We start from the raw sequence: 18,602 nt of genomic DNA, 5'->3' as shown, positions 1-18,602 counted from the left end.
CATGGAAGTTGCATACAAAGTTGATGGCCTTAAGCCTACGTCGCCGGCTTGACGCTCCCGACACGACGCACAACCCAGCAACCCCAGACTAGCCGCTAGCGAAGCCTCGCAGCAGGTGTGACGTCAGAGAGGTGAGAGGGCAGGTGATGGGGAAGGGCCCCTTTTATAGCGCGCCCCCTACGTGCTATTGGCTTAACGCAGGGACACCTATCCCACCTCACTACACTAAGCTAAACACAGGTTTAGATTTTGATCAAAATCACTGTTTTTTTTTCTTCTAGAAACTGAGATATCGTGTGTTTTATGAAAGGTTTATTTTTAGATCATACAAAACTGTCGGCTTGTTGATCTCATTGGTCTGCGATTATGAGGCCGACTGATAAAAATAAAGAGCAATCTGAAGCACAAGGTGTGGAGATGGTTGTTCTGTGCAGGAGATCCTCTCTGCTGTCACTTCCTCCTCTCTGTCTGAGCCCTGCTGCTGCAGGACACTGGGCGGGGGTTTGAAAACACACGATGAACTAACGAGGGGCAGGTTCATTTCTGCCAACAACTGTTTTAGTTTTTGACACTCAATATGTTAAGAAAGCAAACTGGCCAAAAATAGAAAATAAAGTTGAAAATACAAATGTCATCCAAACAATGGGAGTATACATAACTTCTTCCTTGTCGTGACTCAGTGTCATTGGCGTTACATCCCCACACCGCCACCTACTGTTGGGGAGTTTACATGATAAAAGTTTTTTTTTACTTTGGAGCTTTCATAGAAATGTTGTGAAGTAGAAATGTTTTATTCCTGTATACAGTAAATAGAATAGATTAAAAAAAAAAAAAATGTTTTTAATTACTCAAATTCAAACACAATAATAAAAAACAAAAACTGGCTTGACTGGCCGTTATTTAGATTTTGTCCAATCTTTGGCTATTTTTTTATTTAAAGAAAAAATAATAATACTCGTATTTATATCAATAATCTACATTGAACGTTTCTAATGGATGTATCTAAATATATTTTGTATTTTTGTCTCGCTTTAACGTCTAAGAAAGATCCTCCTCTGACCTCTGTCCCTCAGCTTTGCCTGTTACGCCGGTGGAAAACCAAGAAACGACTAAGCTGTTGAACTTACGTGTGTAAACCACGGCACTAGAAACAGAGCGTGATTTAGCCCTGTCTTCCTCCCTCTCCTCCTCCTCCTCGCTCCCTCCTTCCTCAGCCTCTTACTCACCCTCTGTCAGTTAGCGACTATGTAGCGCGTGTGTCTCGCTCGCTCGCTCCAAAGAGCTCATTCTGTTCCGTCTCTGAGCACAAGATGGTAAGTGGCGCAAACCTCTGCATGTTTACACTCTGACTCTGTTTGTGGATGTCATTCTTGTGTGTCTGTATCGCGTGGTAATGTGGACAGTGCTTTGTTTGGCTTAATGGGAAGATAAAAAGGGATAATACCTTGTTTTGAGGTTTGTCCTTAACATGCGCTTTTACCTGGAAACAAAAAACTTGCCTAATCCAGTGGGTTTTCATTTGCAATTTTAGACGTAATTTTAATTCGAGATCTGTGTGCTGTGGTAATGCATTTAAACAGAGGTGGTCAAAGAACTACAGCGGTTAAATATTGCTCCAAAACGATCAACAGTTGCGCAGCCGTTAATACTTAATAAATGATTTGCAATATAAAATACTTAGTACAAATCAGTTATGACTAAAAGCAGGGCTTCAAAAATCAATCACGCTCAAATTCTCCACCTGAACAGCGGCACGACGAGGCAAACCTTGGTCTTTATTGTGAGGCAGTGGCATTGACAGAAGCGCCAGTGAGTTGATTGTATTTTTCACCTAGAAATGCAGTGGCTTAGAAAGTATGTATCTTTCAAATGCAGTAGACAACAACAATAGTACTCAAATATACTACAATTCCACGAATACTGCACGAGCACGTAACTTTGTTTTCTGGTTACTGCAGTTCCGACATAGTTTAGTTAAATTTTGGAGCTAGTTTTGATGTTGATGGAAAGCAAAATATTTTATGACGTGCTGCTTGGATAGTCAACTAGAGACACCAAATAGTCCAGTCTTGCACTATATGTCTAAGCCTAACCCAGTATGTCATGCATCTTTTCCCTGGATTCAGATTTCGTTGCCAAAAAGTAAGCAAATTTGACGTCATTTTACACAGAAAATGCCTCATAAATTAAAGGAACAGGCCACCGTTTTTCCATACTGAGATATGTTCTTACCTGTCTGGTCTTTGTGCCTGTGAAAGAGCGTGGTAGCTTCACCGTGTTTGGAGCTATAGGAATATGCTGGGAGAGGCCAAATGCGTGACTGAGCGCACGCACAAAGACCAGGCAGGTACGTATCAACTCGTCTAAGCTCAGGTAAGAACATATCTCTGTATGTAAAAACGGTGGCCTGTTCCTTTAAGGCATGTTTTTGCAAAATCTTAAATCTTACTAAATCTACTAAATACCTTCAAATAGAATCATTTCCTTTCTTTCTATAATCCAGGAACCCTCGTCCACCGTCTCCGGGTTCAAGCGAGTTCGGGCCCCAGTCAGACTGCTGTTAGCTGGGGTTCAGTGCACTTCGCCCGTGTGGGAATACAGCGTCCGCCTGCATCTTATTCATTATGCACTTGAACTTATCCGAGGCTGCGCACAGTCAAAACGTGGCCTATTTGCTGCGTGCGCCGTTGGGTTAATGTGACAATTGTCGGAAGAATTCTAAAAGACACTTACAAAGGCTTACTATAAGCACAAGTTAAGCATGGACTGATTCAAAAGCAGCGCTGACTAGAAGTAGTTGTGGCTTCACAGTTGGTGCATTTTCATTTAAAATTAAAAGTATCGTGATGTCATATAGCATCATGGGATCTGCAGCAAAAATAAACAAATGGAGATTTTAAAACGTAAAATCTTATTTAATTGTTCACTGTTTTTTTTCTCCACTGTTTTTAGCCAATGTTAGTCTATGGAAAATATATGCTAACACCTGCAAACATGGCGTATCTTCAGTTCCCAAACTCCATTAACATATTTAGGGCACACAAATACAGTTAAGGGAAAGCCAGGTCCTTGTGAATGTCTTGTCTCATAGGTGAAAGGTTAGTTCTTGTCCCTCTTTATTTCCCCGCTGTCAGCTTCAAACATGGCGTTGCCAGGTTTCAGGAGCAGCAAAATCCAACCAAAAATATCAGAAAAAAATGCCCACTGAGCTCCTCTGAAAATTGTGCCATTTCTCTCTCTCACTGAGAAAGCAGTTCTGAAAGCAATTCCTGAGACGCCGTCTGTATCTGTACTTTTATTTTGCTGTTTGTAAGAGACATGGGAAATTTCTATAATTCCAATTGCAATTTTGATCATTTAGCCCTGAAGGTGTCAGGTGGAGAAACAATGACTGGTGAAAGCGCTTAGTTGTGTGATACGATGAGATCCACAGCCCGTCTGCTCTCACGCGAACAACAACACGCTGTCTCCTCCATCTGTCACAGCACTCAGCTCATGCAGATCGAGCACAGACATTATGGGTAAAATGATTGTTTTAAGTGAATATGCACAGCACCGCCTATTGTTCATAGTCAGTGCATTAGGCTTTTAAAATGAACCTAGAAAATGGCCAAATTGACTTTTTTACTTAGGAGACTTTATAGAAAAGAGAAAATGGTAGCACTTTATAATAACTATGCCTTAATGATGAATTAGCATCAGTAACAGTAAGTAACTTGTTTATCTTAATAAGTCCTTTCCGTAGTTCCTCTGGGGGTAATACAAGTGTTAATGGGATGATTGGGGGGGTCTTTCATCTCCCCCTGGTGTCTCTAGCCAGAAAACCACCATTGCAACTTCGCTGCCTCCGGGTAGGAGTCACCAATACGCACTAATGGAATCACAAAGAAGAAGCTAACAGGCTAACGGGCAAAGCTAACTGCGGGCTAGCACCCCTTAAACAGTATTTACCGCAACATGCTACGACCCCTGCAGTGGCGCTTATGGCCTCTAGGGGCATGAGTTGCTTAGTACTGCTTTAACTAATTTATTGTTTATGATTAATTAAGTGTTAACTCATCAAATATTAAGGCTAAATAAGGTGTAGTTATTATAAAGTGTTACCGAAAACGAGATCTCAACAAAAATACTAGTCAAGTTCAGTACAGATTCTGAAAAACGCTACTGAAGTAAATTGACTTTGTTAATGACAGCGCTGCGAGTAACTCACAGAATACACACAATGGACTTTGATGAGCTTTTAACCACATCACCTGGAGAAGGATTTTACCCCATTCTCGTCATTTTCTGAAATCCTGTTTGCTATGGTAATTTTCTTCTACTGTTCACGCGCAATAATCTGTATTTCCTAAATTTTACTGCATCACAGATGGGGCACCGCACTGTCCTCCACATGAACCATTACTGGGCACAAGTCTAAGCCATTCTACGCACCATTATCGATTTGCTAACAGGCTGTTAAAAGTGCTTAAAGTGAAAGCTTGAATTTACTGTCATACAAACGAAAGATGCCTCTTTCTGATTGATACATTGAAATGTGTAATCATGAGACCTGCCTGCTGTCCCGTTCTGACTGTCCCGACTTGTCCCCTGTCCTTTGAATTCTGGCTGCTGTCTTTGATATTTAAAGATGCTGTTGTCCCTCAGAGACACCAGACACCGCCGTCCTCCCCCTTTTACACAGGCAGGGGTCGCTGCTCTGCGTGCTCCCGTCCTAAACCTGCTTTGGCACTGTCTTTTTTTTTTTTTTTTAACCCTGTTCTTTTTCTCTGTGGCACCAGGCGCGGCTCCCCTCCTGCTCATCCACCCTAAGCATTGCTGAGGTACTCCTGCCTGCATGTGTGTCGGGTACTCTCCAACCATCACGCCTGCTCCAGACTGCAGCGCACCCACCCCACCTGCCTACGTACCTGCCTGGCTTTGCCTCCCCCCAATATCGACTTTTATTTGTCTTGTGTTAGTGACAGTAAACAGGAGTAACCAATGGTCAAAGTAGATTCTTCATACATGTTAAGAAATATGTTCAAAATAATATCAAATGACAACTTTTGAAGCCAAACGGTCATTGTCCAATCATACCTCATAGCAACCGAGGTTATCAGACATTCTCCGGATATCCTGCCATCGAAAGTAGTGAAGCGCTGTGTGTTTTTCCCTTTCAAAGCCGAAAAAAGAAAATCAGTGCCTGCTAACTTGTAAGCCAAGGTAGGCTCTGTCTTATCTTTTCGTTGCTGGAATATCTGGCATGTGCTGCAGGAAGCTGCGGGTGCTTTTTGCAGAGCCGCGGGGGGCTTTGTCTGGCCAGTACACTGATAGCACACGGGATGTTGCGGCTGGAGAATAATGACTTATATGTTACCTCGCTACATGTGAGCCACAGCTGCGGGGTAGACAGAGCCACTGCAGTCAGCATCAGGAGTCTGTGAGCCACTTTGGCCCTGTAGGTTTAGCAAGCTAGCTCACTTAGCAACACTGCTCATGTTTTTTTCAATACTGGAGTAACATAAGAAGAGAACTTGACCAGTTGCATTCAATAAAAAAGAATGTCGTAATAGGACAAATTTCCAAATCGAGACTTGAGGGGGGGCTAACGATCGCAGTTTGAACGAGAGCGGACCAGTCAAACACGTCCTCCGCCATGATTGTTTGTCCACACGTGCATTTGCGTAAATGTTCCGGTGAAAGCCCTCAGAGCAGCTTCTTGCTGTGGCTTTAAGGACAAGTCCAGCTCATTTAAAACAGAAGAAAGGGCACTGGTAAAAGCCATCTTCACTGTTTTGGTTACAGCCCGGAGGAGCACTGGTTGATGGGATATCCTAGCGCGGAATATGACGCACCATAAACTCCCGCCTCCCGTGCTATGATTGGCTCTTGGTTTTGCCGGATTCAGCGAGATTCAAATCGCACAATTCCAAGCTGTATCCTCATGTATCTCCTAACATGGAGGATCAGTCTGGCTCGTGCCAGGCTATGAGGCCAGTGCTTTATATTTCTCCACTGCATATTGCAATCCATGTTGCCTCAGTCTGGATGATATTGACAAAAACACAATAGTACATATATAGGTGTGGGATCACCCTCTGAGATAACCCTGTTCACTCTGCCACAGGAAAGCCGGCTGAATGGGCCCTGACCAGATTATTGTTAGAAGAGTGTCCTCCAGCTTAACATGGCTTCTACAACAAGTGGGGACTGGGGGATTGTGTGGGTTAGCCACTGCTATGGCTCCGATATTCCATGCACAAAGCTTGGTAAATTGCATCAAAAATATCTTGTATGCGGTTATTTTAGTGACAACATTTTACAAGGATCTTGTAAGTCGTATTGCTAACTCAACGTTATGTACCTATACTGTTTCATTGGATAGTTGGATACATTTGTAAGGGGCAAACACAAAGGCAGATGTGTGGTTCATACGGTTATTGGCTTGAAGGAGGAGAAAATAAAGACATTTATAACTACACTAGCTGAGACCCGGCCTTCGGCCGGGCCTCGCTAGTCTCCACATTTGATATTCTGAGATTGTGAGTGATTACAAAGAAATGTCCAACCCGTCACACAGTTCAGCTGTAGACCAGTGGTTCCCAACCCATTCCAAAAACTATGGCCACTACAAATGTGTAAAAGAATGAAGGCAAAAAACAATTTCAAACAAACTGCAATTGGAGTGTTTGATGCACCCGTGCTCCTTTCTTATAAACTACGACAATATTGTCGCTAAACTCGGGGAACAGGATTCAAGAGACAGTGGAATAATTATTGATAAATATTAGGGGTTCAGCTTTAACGGTTTGGTTCACGGTGCAGGACCCGTGGTTTGGTGCATCACGGTAGTGTACAATTAAAAAAATAATGAGTAGGTTTTGAACTGAAATAGCCTAATGATCGTTATTAGACAGGATTTATAACCTTACAATAAAATTGGCAATGCGTTCAAAGCTGCTTTAGAATAAAATGTACCTCTGGGCTCACAATACGTGAAAGCAAAATAGAAAACAAATGGTAGAGCAGCAAAGAAAAAAAAAAAGAAAAAAAAACTACGCAGTGCAGGCCATGCGCTCGTTAAGTGGTAGTTTCATTTTCGCTTTTACTCACACGGAGGATAAATCAGTCGGAGCAGCGCGTGTGATTAGAGGCTCGTGTTTGAGCAGGTTTTGGGCACGCACGCACACGCACACACATACACACACGCCCACACAGGCACACATCGCCCTGTTTGGATGCGCGCGCACGCACGGCAGTCAAATCTCGTGCACTCGCGTTTTTGTGACAGCGGGTTGTCCTCGGACAGCAGCACCACCAACCACGCACACACTCAGTGCTGTCGCCAGGCTTCCTGGTGTTCCCAAACGGTCTCCCATCCCAGTCCTAACCAGGCCCTTCCCTGCTTAGCATCCGAGGAATGGTCTCCCATCCCAGTTCTAACCAGGCACTTCCCTGCTTAGCTTCAAAGTCGGTATGGGAAATAAACATGGCGGCGCCCAGGCGGCGGCCATTGAGATAGCGTTTTCTATAATAGATGCTACATACTGTAACACGGAGTACTCCTGTCTACTACCTTATCAGCTTTGCCTGCACCCTGTCCCACCGTCTCTGTCCCACTCTGTCCTCTAGACTATGGTGTTTTTCTGTCGTGTCTTTGCTGTCCAACGTCTTCCACCTCTAATCCTTTCCACTCTCTCACATAGACAAACAGACCATGCTCTTTTTTTCCTCCAGGATGCATTTCAACGTCAGAAATGAAGTTGAAAGACGCTCCGTGTGTTTTCTGAATGATATTGTTGTTGCTATATATAAGACGTTTAAGTTATGTTGAGCAGGGTGGAAAGCTTCTCCTGGGTCGTCTGGGGATATATTGATTGGTCGTAATTGTGCGGTAATGAAATGTACCAAAGAATTAAAGGCTTGCATCCAAATAATGAGAAAATAGCCCAAAGTACATCGGCTTTTTTTCTAATGAATATTTAAGAAGGTGTGGGTTAATTTTAAAGTGCATACCCAAAAAGTGCAAAAAAAAATCAAAGAACAGAAACAAATCCAGCATTTTTATAACAATCTTTCCACTGCAACATTACTGGGAGCAGGACATTACCATGTTATCTCCATGGAGATGTTGCTGAATTGAAAAACAGATGAGGACAAGTGCTTCAGGGGTTTAATAAATAAGATTAAAATCTCAAAAGCAAAGACCTGTGCTCTACAACAGGAGTTCTCAGAACTCAAAAATCACTAGACCAGCAACTCGGGACCCCCACTGTAAAATGAGATTAGCATTAATGATCATTTCAAGAGTAAAACATTTCAAATCAGGTTTAGTGATGTTTGTTTGGGTACTATAATTTGATATTTGGGGTACTTGAAGACATAGCAGGGGGTACTTGGATTATTTCAATAAAAAAGGAGGTGAAACTGAGTAGAATTTAAATATTAATTTCAGGACAGTTTGGTTCACTGGCCAGTCTGTTTACAAATCAGCATCAGTGCATCGCAAAATGCCAAACACCTACAACATTGAACAGGCAGAGAAAATAATAGTGCTATTATAGAAATGTTTGGTGTTGTACAGTGATGGACATAAGGGGGTTATCAAAACAAAGCATTTGGCAGTAAACCTAGTGTATTAAAACCCGCATGGAGACGACCGGGTAATGTCCCGCTCCTTGCAAAGTAACACGTCAGGTCAGTTTTAGCTTAGCCAGTGTGTTGACTCTGCTAGCGTCCACGTGCCTTTTGCCTGCTCCTATGTCGTGTACTGCATGGATGTTGACTATCCTGTTGTTCCCCCCAGGCCTCGCGGAGAGAGTTCAGGGCGCACCTGGATGAGGTCATCACGCTCAAGTCCAGGTACTCCACCTTGGACCAGGTAAAAGCTCCGCCCACCCTCCTGCCAAGCACCTACTCGCCCGGCATGGCATCTCACAGCATTAGTGTAGCCATTAGCCAAATGCACCAACATAGAACAGTCTTACATACATGATGTTTTGCATGGAGAAAGTTTGCGTATGTTCAGTACAAGTGCGCAGCTCAAATTAGGAAACAGATCTAGCTGACGAGTTTTAACACGGAATCTGGATGTCTTTGGAACAGGGCATTGAAAATCAATAGGAGTTCCTTAAATGTTTCGCCAAAAGACTACAGCAGTTTAGCTCACTCGGTAAATCATTGGACTTCCACTCAGATATGTTTGTGAAGGCTCTCAGATAGGGCCGGCCCAGGGCATCTGCTGAACGGGACACTTTAATTTTTTTATGGACAATGGCCCCTCCATCTACAACATCGCTGACTTTCAGGCATAACTTTGCTGTCAGTGCTACAGGAAAACGATAAGATATAGACAGATTAGGAGCCGTTATGTGATGATATGAATAAATAAAAAACAATACCGGCACAACAACCTAGAAATTCAGATCCACAACCTGTTATATTTCTCTCTATTTTTTCTATTATTATTATTACTGGGTATCACTTACCAGGCTGTATTTTTTACCAATAGAGAATAATATTATTTGATTTTGGTATTAGAGACTGTGACACACCGCAAATGAAGTAATAAAGGGCAGGCTGAGAACGTTCCTAAGCCGCTGTTCTCCAGTAAAAAGATTAATTCGTAAGCCAATAATACACTACCCGAATAGTAATTTAATTTCACAGATAACAACAGTGAAGAATTATAAATACAGCACGTAATGCAACTGTTTCAAAAAGCCATCCAGTCCATGTTAAGACAAGTTGTAAAAATGTCATATATTACACAATACACTTTCCCATATTGGACTAATATTCAGAGAAAGGTTACAAGTTTGAATGAAACGATCTTAAGCGCATTGGAATCTTTTACATTTTCTCACTCGCTGTCATCCCCTTTCTCATCCATGTACCACCCACTCACCCAGCCATGCCACAAGACTCAAGCAACCTCTGTTACTATCAATGAATCACATGTAGGATAGCATTAAGAATCTAATTTGTCCAGAAAATCCAATGTTTTGTGTCAATTTTTAATAAAGCCTTGTAGTATAGCTTCTCTATAGCTTATTTATTGCAGTGCACTCAAGTTATTGGGGTAATTGGCATATTTTGTTACATTTCTTTGGTTGTATCATTTGAATTCTGGTTAAACTTACTGGCTGCTTACTCATAGTTTTATGTAAGACCATATTAGCATTACTTTTTTACTCTTCACCTTGTTTGGCCCAAAGAAAATAAGTCAAGCCTACTTCAGAACCCTCCCCATCCTGCCGCTGTCACATCCTGCTCTCAGCTAAATGCTAAATGCTAACTTTTTTTTTTTTTTTTTTACATAATCTATGTGACAGCTCAGTTAGCTCAGGTGCTGAGCTCATCTTTTCCCGGGGCGCCTCTTTAACAGTCCTATTATTGGCCCATTGATTTCTTCCCCCTGTCTCCGACTTGGCCCTGTTACGGATTCGGTACACGGATCCTGGCGCGGGTGCATTCTTCGTCCCTTACGCCATCTCTGATCTCGCTGGCACACATCTCCATGGAGACCTGTCGCCCGTTTCCGTGGTGATGACAGGGGAGGAGAGTGATCGGTGTTTCAGAGCCAGATGGATTTGTTGTCACTTATCGCTGCATTTGCGATAAGCGTTGGTCTTGGCTAACCGTTTGGTTGCTTATTATTAGGATAGGATTAGAATGTACAACAGTTTGTCTTAAATAATGGATATTGTGCCAGAACCTTTTTTTTTCTTCTTGGCAGTTTTTGGGTGACGCAATTCCCTGCACATGGCCTGTGACATCCTCCGTGTCCCAGGTGTGCGACAGGCAAATTCTCGTTTTGCAAAATAGTAAGATGCTAATGCTAGAACTAGGCTAGTTTCTGACATCTGAGTGTGTTATGTACTCGGCCATTTGTACAAACATACTTGCTCTATACATATTTGCATTGTATTTATGGAAACAAATTAAACTAATTTATGACTGTAAGGACTGTAAGGAAATCTGAACAAGCGTCTGACTCTTGCTTTGCTCACACGCTACAGAACAAGATTTTACAGATAAAATACAAACACATAGACACAAACAACTGATTCACTGTTAGGCAGTCATCCTCTCTGAGCAGAGGAGTGCAAGACTAGGATAAAAGGGGACTGTCAACGGAGGTCTGGACTTCACTTCTTCTCTTTCTCTCTGAAGTTATGAGCTGGTTTTACTTCCTTGTAACTAGGAACAATGGCATAAACGCCTTATCTTTGAGACAACTTCTATCTCCAGTGTATGCTTTGGCTATTTCCAAATATCTATTCTCAAGTGATACAAAAGAGCCGGGTCTTAACAATTGATGCCGTGACCCGGATCAGGATAGGAATCCGCAGGGGTCATCTCAACATTGTCATCTACCAGTTGCTTCTTCCATTTTCATGTTCACATTTCTAAACATGTATGTTAGCATAGACTAGATTAGCCTTGTCTGCGGTTGACTGTCCCCCCCCCCCCCTCCCTTCCTCATCCTCCGCATTGACCACGGCCACTGCTCCATTGCCCCTCCCACCATGTCATAGTTGCATCTCCATATTTGCAAATCCCCCCCCTCCCCACCCCCACCAGCTAATGGTAGGACCCTTTTTTTGGATTGTCCCTGTCACTTAAGACGTCGCTTTATCTTACCCACAAAGCATTGGGGTTTTTAGCTTTAGTTTACTGGACAGTATGCAAGACGTTTGTATTGTTGTTATTACTACAGTATGAAATTTTGCATTTGCAGTTTTTTATATTAAATGGGTGTGTTGTGGTGAAGTTGTCTAGTTAGTTTTCAATGTGCTTTTCATGTATATATATATTTTTATCTCTTGTGTCTTGCTGCAGCTGTTTATAGCTCTTTTAATATTCTTTTATCTTGTTTTTTTTCCATATTTTTGTTTCTGGATTTTTTCCCCCTGAAGGCTCTGCACACATTTAATATTAGGCTATTATAGATCATTTTCATAGATGTTTGTGTAAGCTCTCAGTCATCCAAATCCAGTTTCCAGAATTGAGAAAGCTTGTTGGATGAGAGACAAAGCATTTTCAGTCGGAACTGTGTGCTGACTTTACGTTAGTTCCAGTCAACTTCCTGTGCTTGTAACTGTTTCCTGTCCTTGTGTTATTACTGGGGTGTCACCTCGCGATTCCTGGCGGCTGCGCAGTCGTCGGCACTTACACAACTGAGCACTTTATTGTCTTAAATGTTTGTCAATTATTTAACGATTGGAAAATTGGTCTCACATCGCTTTAATGCGGATGGATATTGAACACATTTGAGTTTGTTAGAATTGTCTCTAAAATTTCCCGCCTTGGAAGAGAGGTGTAGCTGCCGCAGCTCGCAAGGCTAACCATTAGCATCTTTGAAAAAACAGAATAGGTTTTAACAATACTAACTTGAACTTATGATTGTGCCTCTGATGTCTAGTTGTGAATAAGAATTGTTTTTCCAAAGTTAGTGTATTCATGCGTAGGTGATGTGTAAGTGCCGACGATCAGGCTGGTGCCGGGGGTCGTGCTGCTACAAAGAGTTAGCATTGCTCCAACGTGGATTTGACGCAACTAAATGTTATAATAGTGTAAATCTGAACATATTTGCATGAAAAACAATCAGCTTGGCTTTTATTTGAGTTTCATTCAGTGTATCATTCACTGTATCTTCTTGTTTTGCTTTTAAAACAACAGCTACAAGCACACAGGAAGTTAGCCGCAACATGCTAACACCTTAGCTACAATTAGCCTATTTCATACACTTAATCCATGTTTTTAGTCAGATTTATTGAAATACTTATTTTAGATACACTTCACTCTTTCTTGTGCAGGCAGTTGACCTCGCTCTTCCAAAGCCTTCTTTTGTTGTTGTTGTTGTTGTTTTTTTTCTTCTTTTTGTCCTTGTTGTGTTGCCGTAGTTGCTCTGTAGTGCGTGTGTCCTCCGTCCTGTCCCGCCCGTGTGTCCGTCTGTCTGTATGTGTGCTGCTGACTTGTGCGGGCAGAAGCACTGATGTGATGCGATTGCTTTATCTATCTTCCACTTTAGCTCCAGTGTAGGTTGGAGGGCCTTAAAGATGATCGCAGGAGGACCTTCAGCTCTCGAGTAACTATCCCCGCCCATCTTACCCCTATCCCCACCTGACCCCACCCACCTCCGAAGGAGCGCGCAAAACAAACGCCCCCGTCTCCCTCCTTTCCAATGTGCTATGTCTTTTCCAATACCATTCTTTTTCTTCTTACCAGCCAAGTTGCATTGCAAAAAAGTGACGTTTGCAAGAGTTAAAATGACTTGAATTTGAGTTTGGGTAGTTCTAACAGGATTGATTTAGTTATTAGGCCTTTTTTGTTGTTGTACTGACCTCTTGCAATATTGTTTTTACTATTGGCCTAATTTATTTATTTTTTTACTCTAAGACATTTATGTTAAAGCAATGCAACATGACTTAAATTTTCTTCATCCACCAAAAAGGTTTATTTCAAAAAGAAAGGGAAAAAAAAGATAAATATCTTAAAATGAAACTGTTGGTACAATATCACAGGTGGTCATGAGCACACACAAAAAAGACATGCTAAAATACATTTTTAAATCCTCTGAATTGTTTTATGTTTATTCAAAGCAATAATTTCACTTAACCGACTTCTTAGTGGTTAACAATTTGCAAATGTCTCACTCCTCAAGCCCTTTCACCGTGAACTTTCAAGTTGAATAAAGCCTAATATTAAAATTTCAGATGGAAATAACATTTTTAATTGCTCTTAAGGATCGACTTACTGCTCAGGGTGAAAGGGGGTGAATAGCAAGGAGAGACATTCGAGAGACAAATTGTTGGCTGTAGACTAAACAACTAGAAATTCTGTGATAATAACTGCTACAACTATCATTTCAAGAAACACTTCGAGTCATGTAACCATTGACAATAACCTATCATTACGTAAACTGGACACAAATGAAGGAGTCAGTCTAATTTCTTTTCAAGACTTTTGCTGATTATAGGCATCAGCTGGGTTTGAACCTCTGACCTCCTGGTTCTAACCAGGTGTTCTACCCACTGAGCCATCGAACACGTAAAGTGTAGTGCCACAGAGAGCCCTGTGACTCCATATGCAGATATGGAAGCGCAATCACCACCTGCTTCTGGTGCTGCAGGTGGAACTGATCGAGCATTACAGCAACGATATATGGCTCTCTCTGGTGGACACAAACCATAACTGCAATGTTTGGGGAGTCTCGCTTTATTTAGGTTAAATGTAATATTCAAATCCAGACTGTGACATCATCATTGATTTTCACACTAAGTATGTCTAAATGTAAGTAAGTACTTGGCCACTTCACTGAAAGTATTTCTAAAAATTGCAATAGTTTAAATTCTGCTGTTATTTGGCACTTGAAATGGCTCCACAGAATCCTCTTTCCTGCTTTGACTCCTCACGTCCCCCAGTCGTCTTTTTGGCTCCTTCGGCTGGTCATGTCTGTCCAGCTGACGATGAGAAACCTCAGGGAATCAAACTCACTTCACTCCATTTCCAGTGGACATCGCTCTCCACATTTTGACCTCGATGACAATTTCAACGCCTTCCTTGGTTAGAAAGTTGCACTGCAGAGGAATGCACCGATTGAGTAATTGTGATCACATGTGAAGAGACAACAGCACATTTTCACACCAGAGTTCAAAGGCACATGCCCTTTTCTTCAATACTAACAGTGTTTTAACTGGCTCATGTAGGCCTTTCTGTGACGTTTTCAGTGTTTTCAACATACAGACGTTTTACAGGTTGAACCTAAACATTGCAGTTACGGTGTGTGTCCACTAGAGAACCCAGCCAGAGATTCCCACATATCACTGCTGTAACGATTGATGCGTGTGGCTTTTCTTGGAACGCCCACAAAATAAATCACGTTCGAATCTGCCAGAGGGAAAACAAAGCAACTACTCCATCAACAAACGCTTAATTATGGATTCATTTTCTACCAAATAAAGATACAGAGGCGTGGAGAGGAGCAAAGTGTTAAGTGGTTAGCGCTCTCGCCTTGAAGCAAGAAGGTCCTGTGTGAAATGTTTGTGTTTCTCTGGATGGGCTTAACCAGAGTTCCCCCCCATCAACAGAAAACATGCGCAATAGGTTAATCCTCCCACCAGGTTATCAACAGTCCCCACTGCGCCTGGGTGAGAAGGGCTGTATGTCTGCTTGCTAGTTTCCTTGGGGATGCAGAATGCTATCGATAATTGTAACATTAGCTTCATGCTACATTCTAACGAAGAGCTTTGAGTACCGATTTTTCATTTCCACTAGACAATCTGCTGAATTTTTTTATGCAAGAATGAGACAAAACATTAAAAAATGTAGAATATTGCCCAGTAGAAGTGAAAATTTGGCACCTGAAGCTAGTGGGTAGCATGAAGCTAACGTTTGCATTCTCTTTATATTGATTGACTTTGTTCCTCTCCATGTATATCTGTATCTTTATAGGGAATATAATCATACATGTATTTGGAGTCACAGGCACTTCAGCCACGAAACAATAAAGTAAATAAGTAAATAAATCTAAACTACTTCATATTAATAATCCAAATTCAAGTCTGTTTAACTCTTGTGGATTTTGATTTCTTTTTTGATATATTTTGCGGTGCGTTTTCTCTTTTTCCTCTTGTCGCCCTGGTCTTGTCCACTTTTTTTGTCTTGCTACCTATTTTCCAGTATTTTTGACGAGCCGCCCGTCCGATGTCTTCTTGTGCATTTGTGTGTGTCGACTCTTTTTTGGGGGAATAACATGCTTTGCTTTAGTAGCAGCCGTGTGCGTCTGGTGTGGTGGTGATGTGTGTAGCCTGTAGTTTAGTGAAGTTTGTCGAGTCCGTTGCTGTTTTTGAACTTTTGGTATTTGCTGTTTTTTTGTTTTGTTTTTTATTTTGGACCATGTCATGCTGACCTACACCTGTCCACTGCCTTCACCACCGCCATCACCCACCTCCCTCCCAGAAAAGGGTTGAATGTTATAGAAGGCAAGGAGAAGAAATTAAGTAGCCTAAAAATTATTTGCAGTTTCCCAAGAGCCACTAAACTTTAAATGAAAGTTATGTTTTTATGAATGGATTTTTTTTTCCCCTTTTAATTAATTTTAAATCTTAATTTTAATTCAAAGTGGACATATCATGCATATTGGGCTTAAAAATAGACTTAAAATCATAATTTGTGCCTCAACATTAAAGCAGCAAGTACTAAGTAACTCATAGCAAGTTGCGATTTTTTAAGTTGATTATTGTCCGTGAGAGTAAATACTACGCTGGCAGAAAAGGCGAAGGGAGAGTTGGATATTGTACATCCAATTACACAATGGAAATTATTTTGTTTTTTGTTTAAGTGGTGCTAGCCCGCAGTTAGCTCCTTAGCCTGTTAGCTTCTTCATTGTGATTCTATTAGTGTGAATTGGTGGCTGAAAGACCCCCCAATCGTCCCATTAACACTTACCCCCAGAGGGACTACAGAAAGGATTTATTAAGGTAAACAAGTTACTTAGTACTGCTTTAATATTTTACGTTTTATTATATGAAATGATGTCTCTAAAAATTTAATTGTAAAAATGAAAGACAGGCGCGAAAGCTGGAGAAGACTTTGACTGGGGCTCCTCCTGCTGGCAGCTGTAGGAATAACTTATTGAAAAAAAATGAACTCCCAGTTTCGATTTACGCCGTGGTTTGCAGCTTCAGCAAGGCGTGATAAACACACATATCATGTTTTAACAGTGACACAGTTGTAGTCAGGAAGTACAAAACAAAGCGCTGAGAAATAGAAACAGCTACATTTGACAGATTACTCAAAACTGCGTGATTGTAGTAAAATAATACGTCTTTGATGAGAGTTATAACATGGTTTACAAAAAAAAAAAAGCATATTTCGCATGATGCTATGTCCACTTTAAGTCTCCCCAATATGTTTACGAGTCCAGGTAGCAAAGTATTTCTCATACATACACAAGCCCAGTATTAGTTTTTGGGGCGGGCCATTGTCTCTCTCACTCCACTTTTACTACGCCACATGTGTTCTGGATACCGTCACTCTCTGTGTCGCTGCCTTAGTCCCGATATTTGACTCTGTTACGTATATGTATCTATATGCTTTGGTCTTAACGTAGTCTGATTGCCCTGTGTTGCTGCTCTTCTGAAATACAGTTGCAGTAGTCGTCGTAATCATTGTCGTAGTCGTCATATTAGTAGCTATAGGAAGGTGGTATAGTTTGTTTGCGTACCAAAGTTGAACCCATATATGTTCCTAATGTGTCTCCAAATTGGCAACAGAAAATCACTTCCATTATCATAGGTTTTGTCGTGGATGCCGGCATTTTTCCCGTATTTGACATCAATAAGAGCAACATGGGTAAATCAGTCTGCGGTGTCTGCAGTTTGTTGGATAAATGTGGGAGATGTCAAGTGTCTCTGCGTTGGGACTAAGCCGCCGCTCGGGCCGCCCCGCTTGTGTTCGTGACCGTGGTGTTGTTCGTTTTTTGAAGCATGCTGTTAAAAAGTCACCGCTGTACCTCCTGTGCCCCGTGTCTCTCTCCATCTCTCCTTTCGCCCCCGTACAGGTGCAGTCCAGATGCAGCAGCAAGGAGAACATACTCAGAGCAAGTGAGTGTTTTTGGCCATTTTTTATCGTTTGTCGTTTGCCTTGTAAGCCGCTCCTGCATATTCAGCCTCTGTCCTTCGTAACAGCTCAAAAGTCTTACTCCACAAATCCCCCCAACCATCAAAAGTCAATTCAAAACGCTCTGAATCCACGTTTTGCGCTAGCCATAGTTGTTCCTTTCAGTAGTAGGAACAACTATGGACCCCCCCCACTGGAAGGTCACCAGTTCGAATCTAACCCGGCTACGATCACATACAAGTGAAGGAACGTGAAACAGCAGCATAAACTCTCGCTATACTGTATGTAAAAAGATATTTAATAAAACTCTAGATGGTGGCAAACGTGGCAGCCATCTTGTGTCTGGCTAGCGAGGCTAACGCTATAGCAACCAATGCAAAACCAGAATGTGAGATGCACTCATTGTTTGTGATTGGTTTATTACTTCTAAGTCTTTGAAACATCTTGTTTTTTAGTCGTGTTGTTTAGCATTGTTTTCTCCATGCATTCCCAGGGCTCAGTGGTTAGCATTCCAGTGGTTAGCATTTATTGTATCACTGTCCCATGTTCAATAAATATTGCTCATGTAGTGTTAAAAAGTACAGAAATACTGTTTTAAAGTAGGAAACAAAGGTTATATTTGATATGAATAGAAGTGAATGATTTGAAGTGTTTGATAGAGGAAAATCCATGAACACATGTAGCTAAACTCTATGACTATTATAAAACTGAATTAACATTGAAAAAACTGCAAAAAAAATATATTTTCTTACCAGATATGACATATAAGGTCAGTCACAATTATCAAAAGTCATGAAATATAATAGAAATAGATCAAAACTGTATCAAGGAAATAAGTGGTGTTTCCATTTGATTACGCTGCACTGGGTTAGAAGGGTCAGTCACAACATGGCCGCCAGAATTGCCATTCGTTCCAACGTATTATTCCTATGGCTATGTCCTATCTAGAGTTTTATTAAAGATATGTGTTGTATGTACATAACGTTACAAGT

At 41.5% G+C, this 18,602-nt stretch overlaps 1 protein-coding gene across 11 annotated transcripts in view; it reads left to right on the top strand.

Annotated features, from left to right (window-relative positions):
• Positions 1-18,602, top strand: part of gphnb (gephyrin b) — a 114,697-nt gene that overhangs the window by 81,495 nt on the left and 14,600 nt on the right. For 4 of the 11 annotated variants that reach the window (XM_079572694.1, XM_079572693.1, XM_079572692.1 and 1 more), the window contains exons 9-12: positions 4,782-4,823; positions 8,789-8,863; positions 13,019-13,075; positions 17,552-17,594. In XM_079572694.1, coding sequence (XP_079428820.1) covers positions 4,782-4,823; positions 8,789-8,863; positions 13,019-13,075; positions 17,552-17,594 — 217 coding nt within the window. The remainder of the gene's footprint in view (positions 1-4,781; positions 4,824-8,788; positions 8,864-13,018; positions 13,076-17,551; positions 17,595-18,602) is intronic. The other 7 variants (XM_079572691.1, XM_079572690.1, XM_079572699.1 and 4 more) reach the window with 3 other exon arrangements.

This window comes from Gobius niger, assembly GCF_951799975.1.
Source record: "Gobius niger genome assembly, chromosome: 15".
In the NCBI taxonomy this organism is placed as follows: domain Eukaryota; kingdom Metazoa; phylum Chordata; class Actinopteri; order Gobiiformes; family Gobiidae; genus Gobius; species Gobius niger.
The sequence above is the reverse complement of the archived record's forward strand: the minus strand, read 5'-3'. Positions and strand labels throughout refer to the sequence as shown.